The following is a 19,335-nucleotide window of genomic DNA, read 5'->3' as shown; positions in this document are numbered from 1 at the left end:
CTAATTGGATTCGACCTAATAGAAAAATTCACGTTGACGGTGAATGCGACCGGGTATACATTTACAGAGAAAGGCGTAGACACCAGTATAGCAACAGTTTTTAATGTTCAAGGCGTGGACGAAATTGATGTGCCGCATAAATACAAGAATATAGTAAATCAAATGGTTATGAACTATTCGCCAAACAATGCAACTGAAAAAAGCCCTGTACATTTAAAAATTATTCCCAGTAATGACAAAATATGTTTTAAAGAAAACCCCAGTCGATTGTCGGCAATGGAAAACGCGGTGGTAAAGCAGCAAATTGAAGATTGGTTACAAGAGGGTGTTATTCGGGAGTCTGTTTCCGATGTAGTAAGCAAAGTAGTATTGGCGAAAAAAAAGATGGCACGTTCAGAATGTGCATTGATTATCGAAAATTGAGTTGTCTCGTTTTAAAAGATCGCTTTCCAGTACCAATTGTAGAAGATGTTTTAGAAAAAATGCAAAGTGCCAAATTCTTCACGGTTATGGACCGCAAGAATGGCTTTTTTCACGTGCCGGTTCGAAGAAAATAGCAAAAAATACACAGCGTTCATAACAAAGCAGGGCGTATTTGAGTTTAATAAATCACCTTTTGGGTTTTGCTATTCGCCAGCTGTTTTTGTGCGCTTTCTGAACATAATCTTTCAGGGCCTGCGCAACGAGGGTATAATGGAGTTGTATGTAGACGATATAGTTGTGTTTGGGCAAACAGCAGAAGCGTGTCTAGCAAATGTGCAAAGGGTTTTGCAGCCTGCACAATTGTACGGTTTAGAAATCAAGTGGTCGAAGTGCCAATTTTTACAAAATCGCATAAATTTTCTTGGTCATACCATACAGGATGGCAAAGTCTGGCCTGGCCATGAAAAATTGAAGGCAGTAAAAAATTTTCCTACACCAAACAACTTAAGAAGTGTACAAGCTTTTCTTGGTTTGACAGGTTATTTTAGGAAGTTCGTCCAAGATTATGCGTTGATAGCGAAGCCGTTGAATCAGCTTCTTAAAAAAGATACCGAATTCAAGATTGCACACGAAGAACTGGCAGCAGTAGCTATGTTGAAAGCAATATTGGTAGAAGAGCCGGTCCTAAAGATTTTTAAGCAAACGGCAAAGACTCAGCTTCACGTTGATGCCTCTAAATATGGTTTTGGCGGTGTACTCTTACAACTACAGGACGGTAAGTGGCATCCAGTGTATTATTGGAGCAGAGAGACTACGCCACACGAAGAAAAGTTGCATAGCTATGTTTTAGAAGTAAAAGCTGCTTATTTGGCAACAAAAAGACTGCGACATTACTTACTAGGTATTGAGTTCGTTTTAGTCACGGATTGCTCAGCGTTCAAGCAGACGACAGCGAAAAAAGACGTTCCACGCGAAGTTGCTCAATGGTTAATGTATTTGCAAGATTTCAATTTTAAAACCGAACACCGAACTGGGAACAGGATGAAACACGTGGACTCGCTAAGTCGCTATCCAGTTTTTGTTGTTACATCTGAAATTCGAGCACGAATAGTAAAAGCTCAACAAAGCGATGAACATTTGAAAGCTGTAGCAGAAATTCTAAAAGAGAAAGCGTATGGAAATTTTGTTATTAAAGATGAATTGATCTACAAACAATTAAGTGGGCGTGACGTTTTAGCGGTGCCAAAGAGAATGGAGAAAGAAATTATTGATAAAGCGCATGGTGTCGGGCATATGGGTGTGCAGAAAACTATGCATGCAATTGAACAAGACTACTTTATCCCACATTTAGAACATAAGGTCAGACAACATATTGCTAATTGTATCGAGTGTATATTACATAATCGTAAAATGGGGAAGCAAGATGATTTTTTGCATATCATAAATAAAGGCGATGCACCACTGTGTACAATTCATATTGATCATCTAGGCACATTAGATACAACAGCGAAATGTTACAAATATATTTTTGCCTTGATTGATGGTTTTACCAAGTTCACTTGGTTACTTGCAACAAAGTCGACAGACGCCGAAGACGCAGTGAAACATTTGACCACGTGGGTGGATATTTTTGGCAGCCCACAAAGGATTATAAGCGATAAGGGCCCAGCATTAACTTCAAAATTATTTAAAGAATTTTGAGCATGTTGAGACAACCACTGGCGTTCCAAGAGGCAATGGACAAATCGAAAGAGTAAATCGAGTTATCCTCTCAGTTTTATCAAAGCTGTCAGCAACGGAACCAAGCAAATGGTACAAGTACATAGGACAAGTGCAGAGAGCAATTAACTCACACGTTCATTCGGCATTTAAGTACACACCGTTCGAAGTACTCTTTGGAGTAAAAATTCGAAGCGAGACACGGCCGGACGTGGTAAGAGCGATTGAAGAAGAAATTTTAACTGTATTTGCAGATGAGCGGCAGAAGGTTGGGATGGAAGCGAAAGAAGCTATTCAGAAGGCACAAGCGGTATATAAGAAGAACTTTGACAAAAGACGCAAACCTCATACTGGGTACCAAAAGTTTGATTTGGTAGCGATTAGACAGACACAATTTGTGGCGGGCAAGAAGTTGAGCAGCAAATTTATAGGTCCGTATAAAATTGTAGAAGTTAAACAGAATGGCAGATACAAGGTTGAAAAGGCAGCAGATTTCGAGGGACCAGGACAAACATCTACAAGTGCAGACAACATGAAGCTGTGGAAATACATAGAAGACGCACAAGTTTTATCATCCGGGTCAGATGATGATCAGGCTGACCGAGTGTAAGGAGGTGGCATCATTGTTCGTCGTTGGCATCAGCAGTCGTTAAGTCGCCGAAGTAGAGAAAAGTCGTGAAGTGGCGTGGTCTACATTATAATTCGATAAACATTGTTAAATACCTTCAATAAACATCATAATTCAATAAACATTGTTAAATACCTTCAATAAACATTATAATTCAATAAACATTGTTAAATACCTTCAATAAACATTGTTAAATATCTTCAATAAATATTGTTACATGTATATATATATTACATATCCCGGCAGATGATCTTTAAGGCCATTGTCGTGTATTCTTTAATTAGTTGTGTAAAAATTCTATTTTTTAGTATGTAAGAAAATATTGTGAACTGTAAATATAAAGAAACAACTATTCTATTCATTTTCCGGTTGTGCCCATTATTGAGGGCGGCAGTGGTATCACCTGCAGTTTAAAAAAAATTTACCAATTATGCCGCCGACATGAAATATATATGTATATGTATATATAATATAATTGGCCCTTATACCCTTTTTTGGTATATGGCCGAGCTCTTCCTCCGATTTGTGGTGCTCGTCTTGATGTTTTTTTCCATAATTGGAGGGATCTACAGTTCTACGCCGCCTCCGAACGGCAGATGGGGTTTTCTTGAGGAGCTTTTTCGTAATGTTCAAGATCTTACTGTGGAATATACACGGCTGACACGCAACTCGAACTTTTCTTAAAAGAACATTTACCTAGTTTCATCTACCTTCAAGCACACATTGCCGCTGACAAGTCAGAAGCTATTCCGCATCAATATCAAAGATACTTTCATAATCTGCCACAAAAGGCAACCAAGAAGCAAGGTATTGCAGTTTTGATAAAGAAATTCATACCCCACAGACAACTCGCTCTTACTTCAAATATAGCCACAATTGCAATAGAAATCTCAGTACCTTTCAAATTCACTATGCTAACACTTTACATACCACCTACACAAAATATCTCATGCGCTGAGCTTAGATACATCTTGCGATCAGTAACCACTCCAATCATAATAGTGGGCGACTTTAACGTATAGAGTCCTCTTTGGGGCTCTGCCCTTGCCAACAACAGAGGTACAGTTATAGAAGATTTGATTCTACCGGAAAATCTTATTCTATTGAACGATAACAAACCAACACACACACAACTTTTACCACTGTGGACCTGACAATCTATCCCTCCAATATTGCCCCAAAACTAACTACAAAAACCCTCCCTCACCTGCACCGTAGCGACCACTTTCCTATCCTTAGTGTATTCTCCACTCCTCCTATTTACAAAACAAACCAATTTTTTAACAGATAGAACGAATTGGGAAAAGTTTCAACTTGTTGCTAGCAGTTTATGCAATAATGTGCCGGGTTCCGATAATATCAACAAAGAAGTTGCCACAGTTACAAAAATAATCCGCACCTCAGCTTAACTATCTATCCCAAAATCCACTAATAATATCTTTTCAAAAACGGTGCCATACTGGTCTGCTGAGCTAGCTAAATTAAGAAACGAAAAACGTTTCTACTGGACAGAATATAAGCGAATAAGATCTAACTATAATCTTATACTGTATAAAAAGGCAAATGCTCTATTTCGAATGATATCAAAGCAATCTAAAAGGGAATATTTACATAAATTTACCGAATCTATCAATCACAAAACAAATCCAAGAGGCTTAGTCTGACATCAAAAGGCTGTCTGGTATTTACCCTCAATCCACCCCAATTACCAAAAATAACCCTAATAGACCCATCGTCAGCGCCAAAGAATTATCAAACTACTTTGCATCTTATTGGTCCGAATACTCGCACGACTCAAATTTCCATTCGACTTTCATTTCAGATAAACACAAATACTTCAAAAATTCCAATAACAGTTCTTATACAATATCAAATATCATTGGCTGCGAGATTGTATACAATGAAATAGAATCCACTTTATCTTCACTGTCTGGCAAAACCTTTATCTTCACTGTCTGCAGTTATTATTCCCATTCTAAAGCCAGGAAATACTGCAACGGAAATTTCAGGGTTCAGACCCATCGCTCTACTTAGCTGTTTGGGCAAACTATTCGAAAAAATAATAGTCAAGCGCATTTCACGGTATGCTTTGAACAACAACAATATAAGTCAAAAGCAAGTAGCTTTCAAGGAAGGTCAGGGCACTATTGATGCCTTGATCTTATTCGAAAACTACGCTTCTATTGCTCTTTCCAATAGAAACCACCTCCTAAGCATAGACTTCGAGATGGCCTTCGACCGTGTCGGTCCGAATGTTATCCCTTCAACTCACTAAGAAACCATATATTCCATAACACCGATCCCATTCAATGCATTTCTAACCCCACAATCGATAATATTAAAAAAATTATACAATAGCTTTCTTAAAAATATCAAAATTATATTGCGAAATTTAAACAAACATGTCGAATAAATATATTATATCTCCTAATTTATAATGAAATTCTAAACGACGCATAAGCACTTAGTATTAAGCATTAATTAAGCACTAATTTTACATCATAAGAAGAAGCTGAAGGCCTTAGCAGCCGTAGCTTTCCTAACTAGGCTTACAATTTTAATTATAAGCTTCAGTTTGTAATAATAATAATAAGTAAATAAAGTAAATAATACCTTTTTAGACTTTTTTGTTCTGCACAACGGTATCCCCCAGGGCTCTCCCTCTCTGTTGTTTTATTTATAACTGCTTTCAAAGAAATTAGCCAAATTATTAATAAATATAAAAATGTTTCTTACATATGCCATGCTGACGATTTACTATTGTGCTCTCAAATTAATGACCTAAACATCGTCAAACAAGATTTCATTAATATAGTCAGATAGCATGACTTAAGCACTTGGTCCGAATCATCGGGTGCCAACGTATCTATGATATTAATAAATGCAAAAACTTCCATATTTGTCGAAAAGATAAATGTAATTACTTTAGTTTAAGTTATAATAACATGCAAATTGTAAATAGTGTTAACTTAAAGTTTTTGGATGTAATTTTTTACAAAAAATTAACTTTCACAGAACATTGTACATATATGTATAAGAAAGCAACTGGCTGCTAGGCTTAATATTATCAAATATTTGTCGTCTAAGCACTGTTTAATTAACTCTTCAACGCTAATTAATGTAACCAGGGCACTCATTTTATCGAAGATAGACTATGGACTTCCCATTTATGGTAACTGTGCGAAAAGCAACATAAAACTAATTTACTCAGCTTACCACACGGCTGTAAGCAGAAGAATCCGTGATATGCCTAAATCGCCAATCAAATTTATACTGACGCAAGCCGGCCTCCCCACAATTGAAGAGAGATTCACGAAGAATACGACGAAACTTGTACCTAAGCTATTTCTTTGCAACAACAGCGCTTTATATGAAGCAGTGAGATTGGTATCACTTCCGCTTCACTTCGCCAATATGTACTGTTTCCCCATGGTTGATGAAAGAGGCTAATTTTATATTAAACCTAGCGAAATATGGTAAAAATCACACCAATGCTACTGTTTACCAACGTCTTTTTACAGAAGTCACAACTCCTCTACTTCCCGAATGGAGCTTGATTTTCACTGATGAGTCAAAAACTGATACTAACACCTCGTCTGTAGTTGTCAACTCAAAAGGGGAAACAATCACGGCCAGCCTCCTCCCTAGCTATGCCTCCGTTTATACAGCCGAAGCTCAGCGATCCTTCATGGTATTACCTTCGCTGAAAACTCGTTACCGAAAGCAGTAATTTGCTCGGATAACAAATCAGTCATTTACTCGATAATGAATACAATGAACAAGACGCACACATCTCCTGTATTCGGAGCAAATTATTAAAGAATAACGACCGCATAAAACTTATGTAGGTTCCAGGCCATGCAGGCATAAGAGACAACAATCTAGCGGACAAACGGGCTAAACTCGCTGGGAAAGAACCACTAATAACTTTCGACTATATTTCGAAAAAAGACGTATACAAATTTATAAACCACAGACACTATAATGCACAAATGGTCAATTGGGGATCCTCTTCCCATCAATATATCGTAAATAATCCAAACAGGATAAAACCAAACTACCCATTAAAATGCCGTTGCAACGATATCAAATCATTTGTCCGCCTTCGTCTAGAGCACACATTCATACGTTTTTAATGGTTCCAGCCCTCCATGCTGCCAACACAGGCATTCACCATCTTTAACAGTCTGCCACCTACTCGACGACTGCCCACATTTTGAACAAATCAGGAAAAGTATCTTCCGAAACTAAAGACCTTCTACACTGTTAGGAACTACTTCCTTAGAAAATATATCAAAAATATCAGAATTTCTAGTTAAATTAGGATTGAAAAAATTGATGCGATGTTTTCTCCTCTAACATAGTTACTATATTTTTACCATAGTCTTAATTAACTAAGTTTTCTAGTCTCCTTTTACATGTAAGACCTTTAAGCTAACTATCTGTTACTTTTATATCAGCGAGCCGAAGGTCTTGGCAGCCAGTGCTCCTTTTTTACGTGTAAGAATAATTGTATTATTATTTAACGTTAACACATTGTCATGTGGACTGTGTGTGGGTTCGGCAGATGACACGCTTGTTTACCTACCAATGGAATAAGCTATTTAGGAATTTCCCATAGTCCCTATTCAACTGGTTCGTTAGTTACTCCTATCGATAGTTCTATAGGCCTAAAAATATCCATTACACTGTGCTACAAAAAAAAAAATGAAATACACCTGACAAATTACACACTGTAGGTTGTTTATATGGTCGAATAATGCATAAAAATATTTTTGTTAATATATATTTTTTGCACCCTCCAATTTTTATTTATTTATAAAAAACCGTTTTTTCAGACTTTGCGCGGTAATCTACAGATATCTCAGTCATTTTTTCACCGATTTTCAATATTTTATATGTTTTGAAAAGGATATTGTCAGACCTTTCAAATGACGTACAACAAGTAATTATTCAAACTAGTTAGTTGTGATTTTTATTTGATTAAACCTGGAGAAAGTGCTTTTTTTATCATTTTTTTTAAATATGGGCCATCATGTGTATTGCAGTGTGTACAATGTATTGGTCATACATTTTTTGTCAACTTTGAAAATTGGGATGAAGTTGTTCTGACTTGGAGTAAAAAGAACAATCTTACTGTTTTTTATATAAATTTTTTTGTTAATTTTACATACCTAACTTTTTCTAAAAATGTTTACCCGACCTTCGTCGTTTTAAAGAAGAATCGCTCGTGTCGCGTTTGAGCGACCAACAGTAATCCGCCAACATATGTATTTTGTTTTTTCCGAGGAAACGTTTTTCAATTGACGCAATTTCTTGATGAAACCTTTCCCCTTGTTCATCGCTGAATTTTCCAAGGTTCTCCGGAAAGAAGTCTAAATGTGAATGCAAAAATTGAATTTTGATGGACATTCTACATCTCAAAGTGAAGATTGTATGCTTCAACCACGATAGTATTTGTTTTTAATTCACGGCGATGTTGTTTATCAACAAATAAACCGCAAACGTAGCAGAAATTATTGCGTTTGTCACACATCTTTAACTAACTTATAAGCAATTTTAACAAAAAAACACACTTGAGAAAAATGCGATTTTGGAAGAAGGAGATAAAAAGGCACTGCCAACCAAAGACTGGTCTAATAGCTGTTTCAGACTAAGGTGCGTTTCATAACTATAGGACACATAAAATGAATATTTAATCTTTACTCCAAAAATATGTAGGTACTCTGTAAAAATAAATGAATATATGGAATAATACCGTTATTCTTCTTAGTATCAATAAACAACAACTTTTCATCGTGGTGTTTTCGTGTTTGTTTGTACCGTTACTTTGAGCACGAGTCAGAGCAATTCGTTACTACTTTTGCCGTTTCATAACTATAGAACGCATTAGGAATTGAAGCTTTAAAGTGCATTTATGTGTTCGCTGAGTACAACTTTTAATTTAAATCGTTTTTTAAGTAAATAAATATCAATATGCCACGCGGTTCAAAACTTACCGAATTAGAGAGAGGTAAAATTACTGCGTGGGAGGAGGAGGGTCTCTGCGCCTCAGAAATCGCGCGAAAATTATGTCGCAAAATTATGTAGAAACACGTAAACCTTTCATTTGTAATTTATGATAAATTGTCATTGTCAAACATTTATTGTAAATACATAAAGAATGCAGTGATTTTTCCAAGTAAATAATCATTAAAGACAAAAACTATGGTTCCACAAATGGTTAGATATTCAAGGCATTTTTTTCTATTTACGGAAAACTAGCGTAGTTTACGCAATTTTTATCCGATTTTTGAAAGTAATACATTAATTTCTTCGTTAATATTAACAAACATCTTTAATTTTGTTGTAAAATTATGCAATAAAAAATTGTTAAAGTTAAAAAAATGATAAAAAAAGCACTTTCCCCAGGTTTAATCAAATAAAAATCACAACTAACTAGTTTGAATAATTACTTCTTGTACATCATTTGAAAGGTCTGACAATATCCTTTTCAAAACATATAAAATACAGGTAACCCTCCTATAACGCGGTACTTCTATAGCGCGATTTCGCTACAACGCGGTTTGCGAATTGCGGAATGTTTCTTATAACGCGACTCCTACAACGCGATTTTTAAGCATTTTTTAAATACATATTCTATAAACTGTATTCTATAAACACACAATTATCAAAAATTACTTGTGTATATGTGTATATCTATTATTCGTAGTATCAGAAAGAAATAATAATATGTTTGTATTATACATATGTACATACTAAAAGTGTTTGAATGTTTGTATGCACTATGGAATTTTGCAAACCGCAATTTTTTCAAACATTTACACACACGTTTTAAGATATATTAAAACAAGGGGTTTCCCCGAAAATTAACTCTTGAGCACTGTTGCCAACTCCCTCTGAGTAACGAGAGCTAAAACACCTCAAAAAAAGTGCTAAACAAAGAGCTAAGAGCTAAAAAAAATATTTGAGAGCTAACGAGCAAAAAAAAAGAGCTAGATCTAGCTCTGAAAGAGCTAAATTGGGAACAGTGCTCTTGAGAATGTTTTTGGAAATTTGATTTGGTTTAGTCATTCACAGTAAGTCGTGAAGAGGAGTTGAAACAAATTTTAAAACGTTTGTGAAACCATTTTTCGTATAATAATAATTTTGTAAAAATCAAGATAAATAGATTTTATAATCGGTGAGTTTCTGTTAAACTTTTTTTATAACTTAAATTAATTAATTTGTAATTTAGGCCATAAAAATGCCAAAAGCAAAGGAAAACGCATCATTAAAACGAAAGTTTATCACGATTGAAACCAAAATTCAAATTTTGAATCGGATTCAAAATCAAGAGAGAATAGCTGATGTTGCTAGACATTTTAAATTAAACGAGTCCACGATAAGAACCATAAAACGAAGATAAAATTAGAAATTCGGTATCATCCGGATCATCGGTCTTCGCAAAAATCACTTCTCGGCCAAGGACGAAGATAATAGAAAAAATGGAACAATCGCTAACGGTATGGATAGAAGATATGACGCAAAAGCGGTTGCCTTTGGATGGGAATATAATTAAACAGAAAGCATTAAAAATATTCAATTATTTAAAGGAAACAGGACAATCAACAACCGACGAAGATAACCACCAATTCGTGGCTAGCAAAGGTTGGTTTGAAAAGTTCAAAAAACGGCATGCTCTACACAATTTGAAAATTCAGGGTGAAACAGCATCCGCAGATGCTGATGCGGCGAATAAATATCCTGAACAGTTCATAAAAATTATTGAAGAACATGGTTATTTGCCAGATCAAATATTTAACGCTGATGAGACAGGTTTGTGGTGGAAAAAAATGCCATCAAGAACTTTTATTTCGAGGAACGAAAGAGGAGCTCCTGGCTTTAAGGTTTCTAAGGACCGAATAACATTGTTACTTTGCAGTAATGCATCTGGTGATTTTATAACAAAACCAATGTTTATTAACAAGTCATTAAGTCCACGTTGCATGACAGGAAACAATAAAAACAATCTTCCAGTGTATTGGAGAGCGAACAAAAAAGCATGGATGACTGCCAAACTATTTAATGATTGGTTCTATCATTGCTTTGTTCCCGACGTAGAAAACTATCTAAAAAAAAAGAACTTGGCATTTAAAGTTTTGCTACTTTTAGATAATGCACCAGCTCATGCAACTGATTAAAGTCATCCAAATATTCAAGTTGAGTTTTTACCGCCCAATACTACATCAATATTACAACCTTTAGATCAAGGAATAATATCAACCTTTAAAGCATACTACATACGCAAATCATTTGAATTAATATTAGAGAAGATAGAATCATTGAATATAACGGTCAAAGAAGTCTGGAAACAGTTCTCAATTTTAGATTGCTGTGAAATCGTCGGCAAATCACTCAAAGACATTCGTCAATCAACACTGAGAGCTTGCTGGAAAGCACTTTTGCCAGAGGTTGTAGTACAGGAAACTGTTGTTAATCTCGTTGAGAATGAATATGAAAACGTAGTGAGACTGGCAAACGTAATGAAAGGCGATGGATTTGACGAAATAGATGTGGCTGATATTCGAGAATTAGTTGTGGACGACGAATTAAATGAAGTAGATTTAGCAGCAATGACAAGTGAAGCATTATCGATTGAAGAAAGCTCTGACGACCTCTCTGACACCGAAATCAAAAACTTTTCGCTAAAAAGTGTGGAGAAACTTTTAAATCTGGCGAAGGAGTTGGAAGAGTATGTTTTGGAAAACGATCCTCTAAATAGTAGAGCAGAAATGTTCAAAAGAAATCTTGAACATGATTTATCTGCCTACCAGGAAATCTATAAAGATTTACGAAGTAGGACAAAGCAGACATCAATAAAACATTTTTTAAGACCAGCAATAATAGCTGAACCGGATCAATGTGATAGTGGGTCCAGCTCGGATTTTGAAATAGGACGACCAAGAGCAAAACGTTTGAAGCAAATTATAATAAGCGAGGACGAGGAAGCGGATTTGTAGAAGGTTGAGATTTAAAATCCTCTGAAATAATAGGTCTATTTATAAGTTCGTGCGGTTTTACAACAGATGGCGTAACTTGATTATTATTCCATCGATCCACATTTCCAAACATTCATTGGAGAGCTACTGTCGTAAGGCACAAACGTCAGTATAAGTTTTTTATTTGAAGCGTAAACAACAATATTTTTACCACACTTGAAAATGTCGAATTTCGTGCCAAATAATGTGTTTTTGCGGGGAATTCTTCTTCATTATTTTAATATGAAGAAAAAAGCAGCCGAAAGTCATCGTATCTTGGTGGAAGTTTATGGTGAGCATGCTCTATCTGAGCGAACGTGCCAGAAGTGGTTTGCACGCTTTAAAAGTGGTGATTTTGGCTTGGAAGACGAAGAACGCGAGGGTGCGCCGCCAAAGTTCATGGATACCGAATTGGAGGAATTGCTCGATCAAGATCCGGCTCAAACGCAAGAAGAGGTTGCAAAAACTTTGGGAGTTGATCAATCAACCATTTCCAAACGTTTAAAAGCCATGGGAATGATCCGAAAGGTAGGCCATTGGGTGCCGTATGAATTGAAGCCAAGAGACGTTGAACGCCGTTTTATGGCATGCGAACAACTGCTTCAACGGCACAAAAGAAAGGGTTTTTTGCATCGAATTGTGACTGGCGATGAAAAGTGGGTCCATTACGACAATCCAAAACGTCGGGCAACGTATGGATACCCTGGCCATGCTTCAACATCGACGTCGGCGCAGAATATTCATGGCCTGAAGGTTATGCTGTGTATCTGGTGGGACCAGCTGGGTGTTGTGTATTATGAGCTACTGAAACCGAATGAAACGATTACGGGGGATGTCTACCGACGACAATTGATGCGTTTGAGCCGAGCACTGCGAGAAAAACGGCCGCAATACGCCGATAGACACGACAAAGTTATTTTGCAACATGACAATGCTCGGCCACATGTTGCACAAGTGGTCAAAACATACTTAGAAACGCTCAAATGGGATGTCCTACCCCACCCGCCGTATAGTCCAGACCTTGCGCCATCCGATTACTATCTCTTCCGATCGATGCAACATGGCCTGGCTGACCAGCACTTCCGTAATTACGATGAAGTCAAAAAATGGATCGATTCGTGGATTGCGGCAAAACCGACCGAATTTTTCACAAAGGGAATCCGTGAATTGCCAGAAAGATGGGAAAAAGTAGTAGTAAGCGATGGACAATATTTTGAATATTAAATTTGTAACCATTTTACGTCAATAAAGTTTCAAATTTCGAAAAAAAACCGCACGAACTTATTCATAGTCCTATTATGTAGATTTGAAAATCCGTGTCTATTTTTCCCAGATTTTATTTTCCTTAGTTTTATGTTATTTAAATAAATGAATTGCTTTTTGCTGGTTAATTAAATGAATTAATTTATGTTATTATATTGAAATAGACAAATAGAAAAATATCTTTGAAAAAATAAATTTTTTTTATTCGATGAAAGGTCTAATATAATTAATTCGGCTGAGAAAACTTTAAAATGTTACTTGCGTGATATTGTTTAAGAAAAGGAAAAATGGAGGAAAAAAAAGTTTCCTACAATGCGATTTTCCTACAACGCGGAGTTTTTCAGGAACCAATTAATCGCGTTGTAGGAGGGTTACCTGTATTGAAAATCGGTGAAAAAATGACAGAGATATCTGTAGATTACCGCGCAAAGTCTGAAAAAACGGTTTTTTATAAATAAATAAAAATTGGAGGGTACAAAAAATATAACAAAAATATTTTTATGCATTACTCGACCATATAAACAACCTACAGTGTGTAATTTATCAGGTGTATTTTCAGTGTTGCACCGTGTTATTAAAACTTGGTAATTCTTTTTTCGAAGCTTTTATACTATTTTATATTAATAAACCACGTTTGTAGTGATGATTGTTTATCCCATGATTAGAGTTCATGGCTCTAGATCATAAATAATAAGCAACATATTAGACAACTGAAGTGCGTGACTACGGTAGACTCCATCAAAAGAAAGATCAGTAAGAATTTGCATTGAAATTAATTGAGTTGAGCATATGACAAACATAGGTTTATCGAATTTTGAGCCGTATGTTCGTAGATTGTTTTATACAAGTTGACTGCGCATTCTTATTGATTCTCACTTGTGATCGATCGAGAGAGTGAGAGTTTCGCCTCTTCGGAAAGAGTGTGAAAATAAACTGTTTTGTGGATGTAGGAGATGCCTCCTTTGATTTATACCTACATTTTGATGGACATCTGGCCGATGGTCCAAGCCTTTCATTCAAGCTATTAAAGTACGAAAATCGCTATATTGGGGCCATTATAAATAAAACAGGTTGGTCTGCCAAAAAAATTGTTGTTCTTATTTACTTTTTTAGACTTTTTTGTAAGCAAACCCCATATTCCAAATATGTGATATTCCAAATATTTTCGTTCTGATATTTTTGAAAAATTTACGTATCAGGAGCTGAAAAGACTACCAGCTATAAGCTAGTTAATGTATCATATATGCATAGTTATCTATACATTTACAAGTGCAGTCTAAATTAAATTAATTAATATATATATGGGGCATTCTTTCTGAACGTGAGACCCCCTGCCCCCAGAATAGATTTTGACGAAAAGAGGTCTATGAGGGCTTAAAATGTAGGTAATTATGTTTACTTTCGAAAGCAAAGTGGCACTTCTTGAAATTCAAAATGGCGGATCCTTCCTTCCTTATACTCCACAAGCTTGCTCACAAGAAAATTTTGCTTGCGCAATTTAAGGAAGATCGTGTTCTACGACTTATACAACCTTTAGAGCCAATTTAAAGACTTAATTAAATGACTTTTCAATTATTGACAGCAATAGTGACACCTGTCATTTAATTAAGTCTTTAAATTGGCTCTAAAGGTTGTATAAGTCGTAGAACACGATCTTCCTTAAATTGCGCAAGCAAAATTTTCTTGTGAGCAACCTTGTGGAGTATAAGGAAGGAAGGATCCGCCATTTTGAATTTCAAGAAGTGCCACTTTGCTTTCGAAAGTAAACATAATTACCTACATTTTAAGCCCTCATAGACCTCTTTTCGTCAAAATCTATTCTGGGGGCAGGGGGTCTCACGTTCAGAAAGAATGCCCCATATATATAATTGGCGCATACACCCCTATCTGGGTGTTTGGCCGAGCTCCTCCTCCTATTTGTGGTGTGCGTCTTGATGTTGTTCCACAAATGGAGGGACCTACAGTTTCAAGCCGACTCCGAACGGCAAATAATTTTATGAGGAGCTTTTTCATGGCAGATATACAATCGGAGGTTTGCCATTGCCTGCCGAGGGACGACCGCTATTAGAAAAATGTTTTTCTTAATTTTGGTGTTTTCACCGAGATTCGAACCTACGTTCTTTCTGTGAATTCCGAATGGTAGTCACGCACAAACCCATTCGGCTACGGCGGCCGCTATTTAATTAATTAAATTTAATTAAATTATTGAATAATAAAAGTAAATTTAGCTTACCGTCTTGAGAAGTATGAGCGGAAGGGGGTAACGATTGCAAAATTGGTTGCTCTACTACCTTGAATACGTCATCCAAACTAGGCGGATCAAGTTGTTCGCTGCGTCTTTGGAGACTAACGAACTGCTCTACTTGCATGTGACGCAGGCTTTTTACATGTTGGATCATATTTAATAGTGTACATGTGCTATAATTGCATAATTGGCATGATATTACTTTTTCGGCGAATTTTGGCATGTCTTTCGTTGCTATAGCGCTGATTGGGGTGTCATCACTTTTACTGTCCTGATCAATGTTTCCGCCATGTGGCTCTGTACTACTGTCACCAATTTCAGCCGTAGACTCGTGGGGATTTGATTTTGAGTGCTGTTGCATTTGTATATGTTGAAGGTTATTCTGTTGCATGATATGCAATAAATGCTGGAAGATCATACGCATCGTTTCGTGTCGCATATGCTGCGTGTGCAACGATAGCTTCTGAATGGAATTTGTATAAAAATCACAACAGTTGCATTTTAACTGCACCGTGTTGGCAGCAAGCTGAATGTACTTTAGTTTATACTCGTTATGCGGTCCACCTTCGCGTATGTGATTAATGTAATTTAGTTTTTGAAGATGCTTGTCTGTTTTACTATGCAGTTGAAAGTTTGCCTTTAGATTAGTTTTATAGTTGCACAAGCGGCAAATATAGTTATTATTTAATATGACCATCACGTCTGTATTGATGGTACTGAGGGTATTACTATTATTCGTGCTGCTAGTTGTCATAGTATTGCATCGTGAGCGATCAACCAATAAATGCTGATTGAGATCGTCTAAACTATTCGAGCTGAATATATCACACACCAAGCAACTGTAGAGATTGGTTGGACAAGGATCGGCGCGAACGGGTGGCTCCAGAGTTTCATCGACATTGCAGCCACCACTAACGCTGGAAGACAAATTTACATCGCTGGTACCAAAAGTTTCCGTCGACAACAGCAATGTAGGTGAACCACTGTTCGGTGAATATGACTGCAGCAACTGTTGTCTCAACTGCTGAAGTTGTTGTTGTTGAAATGTCAACGGCTGTTCAACTTGCATGGGATGCGGTGAAGAACGAGGCGAGGCTTTTAACTGAAGTTTGGGGACAGAATCATGTGGTTGCTGCTGCTGTTGTTGGCTAATAGCTGCGGAGTTCTGTTGCAGCAATTGTATCATGAGGGCTTGATTATAAGCCAAGTCGGCCAAAGCGATTTCTGGTAAAAAGTTGCTAGCTAAACCGCTGCCAAGTGCTGGCAATTGGGATGCTGCCTGTGTTGCTGCTGTTAATTGCTGCTGCTGCTGGTGTTGTTGTTGCTGTTGGGCAGCAGCAGCAACGACGGCCTGCTGGTGCTGCTGAAAGATGCTATACGCTTGTATGTGCTTGATATTGTTTTGCAGGGCAGTCATATTATGAGTATGTTTCTCGCTGGTCATATGTATGCGTAGATTTCTAGCCACTGATGTTTCGTAGTTGCAAATGTCACATCGAAAGGACGGCTTACTCTTATTGAAAATTACACAGGCATTTCCAGTAGCATCGACGCTAGTACGGCCACTACCGCTGGCAGATGATCCTCCACTGCCGAGAATTGACGAGCTGCCGCTATGTGATGACTGTGGCTGTTGGGACTGGGGCTGTGATATTGTTTGTTGGGGCGGAGGTTGCGGAGTTTGTTGTTGTTGTGGTTGTTGAACAGCTGCGATATTATTAGATAGCATCATTTTGGATGTGATATCCGCCTTCCCACTGCTAGCGGCGGCGACCGCGGCTGCCAACATACTTTGTGAACTATTCAACTCTTGCATATTGTTCAAATGCTTATCAGATTGCATATGAATTGAGAGGTTACCTTTGGTCGTTGTCGAATAGTTACAAATTTCACACCTATACGGTTTGTACCCACATGAATATGACTCACCGCGAGCTAGTCGCGGATGTTGCTGGCCTGTATACAAAATGTAGAAAAAGATTATATAACATTTTAATTGAGTACTGGTAAAATTCTCTAAATTATAAGCTTTCTTGTAAGTGGTCGAACGTTATTTATACAGACAATTTCGGACGTATAGTGATTTTAATTGGTTTTACCTCATGGTAATGCATGTGCATTTGTGGGGATATGTAACTTAAACAAATACACATTTGGTGGCAAAACTGAAGCCGAGTTGCAAAATTCCAAGGAATTTTTCGAATCACAATAGACGAGATCAGAATAGTTGGATCGCGGGTTTTTTAATCATAGTAGTCTTCCACCGGACTACGGAGGCGTATGTGGTAATGGTTCTAATTAGGTTGATGTACAACCAGTTTACTATCGCCGGTTTTAGATCCCATGTCTTGCCAAAGATTCTGTTACACTGCCAGAAGGCTTTTAGTGTTCGAGAGACCTTCTGCTCGAAGTACGTGTTCCAGGTCAGCTTACTATCTAGGATTACCCCTAAGTATTTGACCTCAAAATACAGTTGCAGTGTTACTCCTTTTAAAGTGGGTAAGTAACAGGTAGGTAACAGGTCTTCCATATTGCGTTTACTACTGAAAAGTACTAAGGCACTTTTTATAGGATTCACCGAAAGACCATGCAGCTTTCACCAATGCGCAATTTTGTTTAGAGCCACCTGCATTTTATTGCATATATGTAGCTTCTAGTGACCGCCCTGAGATTAGTACGCACACATCATCTCCATTAGCTTGCATGTGTTCAATTTCCTGCAGGTTATTAAGAAGAGATACCACAGCAAAGCACTAAAGTAGGAAAAGACTACACTGCCTTGTGGGCAGCCCTTCTTAACATCCACTTTAACTCCTTCATAGTTTTCTCCATCTGTGATAAGCAGTCTCTTGGATAGCATAGAGTGAAGCCATCCGACAATGATTTCTTCTACTCCATGTATTCTGATAGAAGAGCACAAAGAATCGAAGACTGCATTGTCAAAAGCTCATTCAATGTCTACAAACACTCCAAGAGTGTACTCTCTCGCTTCCAACCCTTTTTCCTTTATGAAAACGCACTCGAGCAGAGGCGATTCTCAAGATTTTCCACTTTGACAAGCGTGCTGTCTGACATTGAGAGGGTTGCGACCTCGAAACCTTGTCCTAATGTGCTTCTCGACCATACGTTCCAGGCATACATGATGTCAGGCTTATAGGTCTAAAACTTTTTGGTAAAGCATAGTTGTCTTTGCCAGGCTTTGGAACAAATACGACTTTCACCAAACCGTGGTACATAAGCGTGCGTAAGACAGGCAGTAAATATTCTTTTCAGAACCTTTATTAGTTGTTCTCCGCCATGCTTGCGTATGATTGAGTATATCCCATCGGGTCCTGGGGACTTCAAGTTTTCGAATAACGAGAAAGCAAACCTTAACGTTTCCTCGTTAACTATCCTAGATGCAATGAACTAATCCCTTCTGCTGGTGATTAGATTGATCGATGGATCAACACTTCTGCAGCCAGGGATATGTGTTGAAAGCAGAACATCGCTCACATCTGACTTTGAGCAATGAGTCCAGCTTAATCGCCGGGTATCTTTAAAGGACCTTACATAACCTCGCTGAACTTTTCCATTCCTCCAGTTCCCTGCAGAAGGTTCTATAAGAATTCAATTCAGATTATTTAATGCCCTTCATATATTCCTTCCTTAGTTCACCTAACAGTCGATCAAAATTCGCCTCACTGATTTTGTGGTTTTTTCAGTCGCGGAGTTTGGTAACGTAGAGGCTTTTCTCTTTAATGAAACAATCATATCGTGTCCAATCCGCTTTTCGGAGGATTCCGGCCTGTTAGCATAGAAGAAGTCTCGGCCGCAAGCCTAAACTTTATATAACGATGGGAATCTTTATCGAGTACTTTCCAACAAGTGATATGATCTGATATTTTATCGTTAGATAAAATCAATCACTTCCTGTTTTCTGCTGGTGTCGGACTGGTATCAACATTCTATATAACCAAGCGAGATGACAGAAAGAAATCCATGACTTTAGGCCCCTGGAGTTAAATTTCGTGCTACCCCAAAGTGTGTTCTGTGAA

The 19,335-nt window shown here is 37.4% G+C and overlaps 1 protein-coding gene across 1 annotated transcript in view; it reads right to left on the bottom strand.

The window, feature by feature from the left end:
• The window catches only part of LOC128870334 (zinc finger protein 2-like), a 209,100-nt gene extending 190,661 nt beyond the window's left edge, over positions 1-18,439 (bottom strand). Inside the window, exons 1-2 of the mRNA XM_054112944.1 lie at positions 18,319-18,439; positions 15,287-17,254 (exon numbers count right to left, since the gene is read on the bottom strand). Coding sequence (XP_053968919.1) covers positions 15,287-17,254; positions 18,319-18,439 — 2,089 coding nt within the window. The remainder of the gene's footprint in view (positions 1-15,286; positions 17,255-18,318) is intronic.
• Between the last annotated feature and the right edge of the window lie 896 nt (positions 18,440-19,335).

This window comes from Anastrepha ludens, chromosome X, assembly GCF_028408465.1.
Source record: "Anastrepha ludens isolate Willacy chromosome X, idAnaLude1.1, whole genome shotgun sequence".
In the NCBI taxonomy this organism is placed as follows: Eukaryota; Metazoa; Arthropoda; class Insecta; order Diptera; family Tephritidae; genus Anastrepha; species Anastrepha ludens.
The sequence above is the reverse complement of the archived record's forward strand: the minus strand, read 5'-3'. Positions and strand labels throughout refer to the sequence as shown.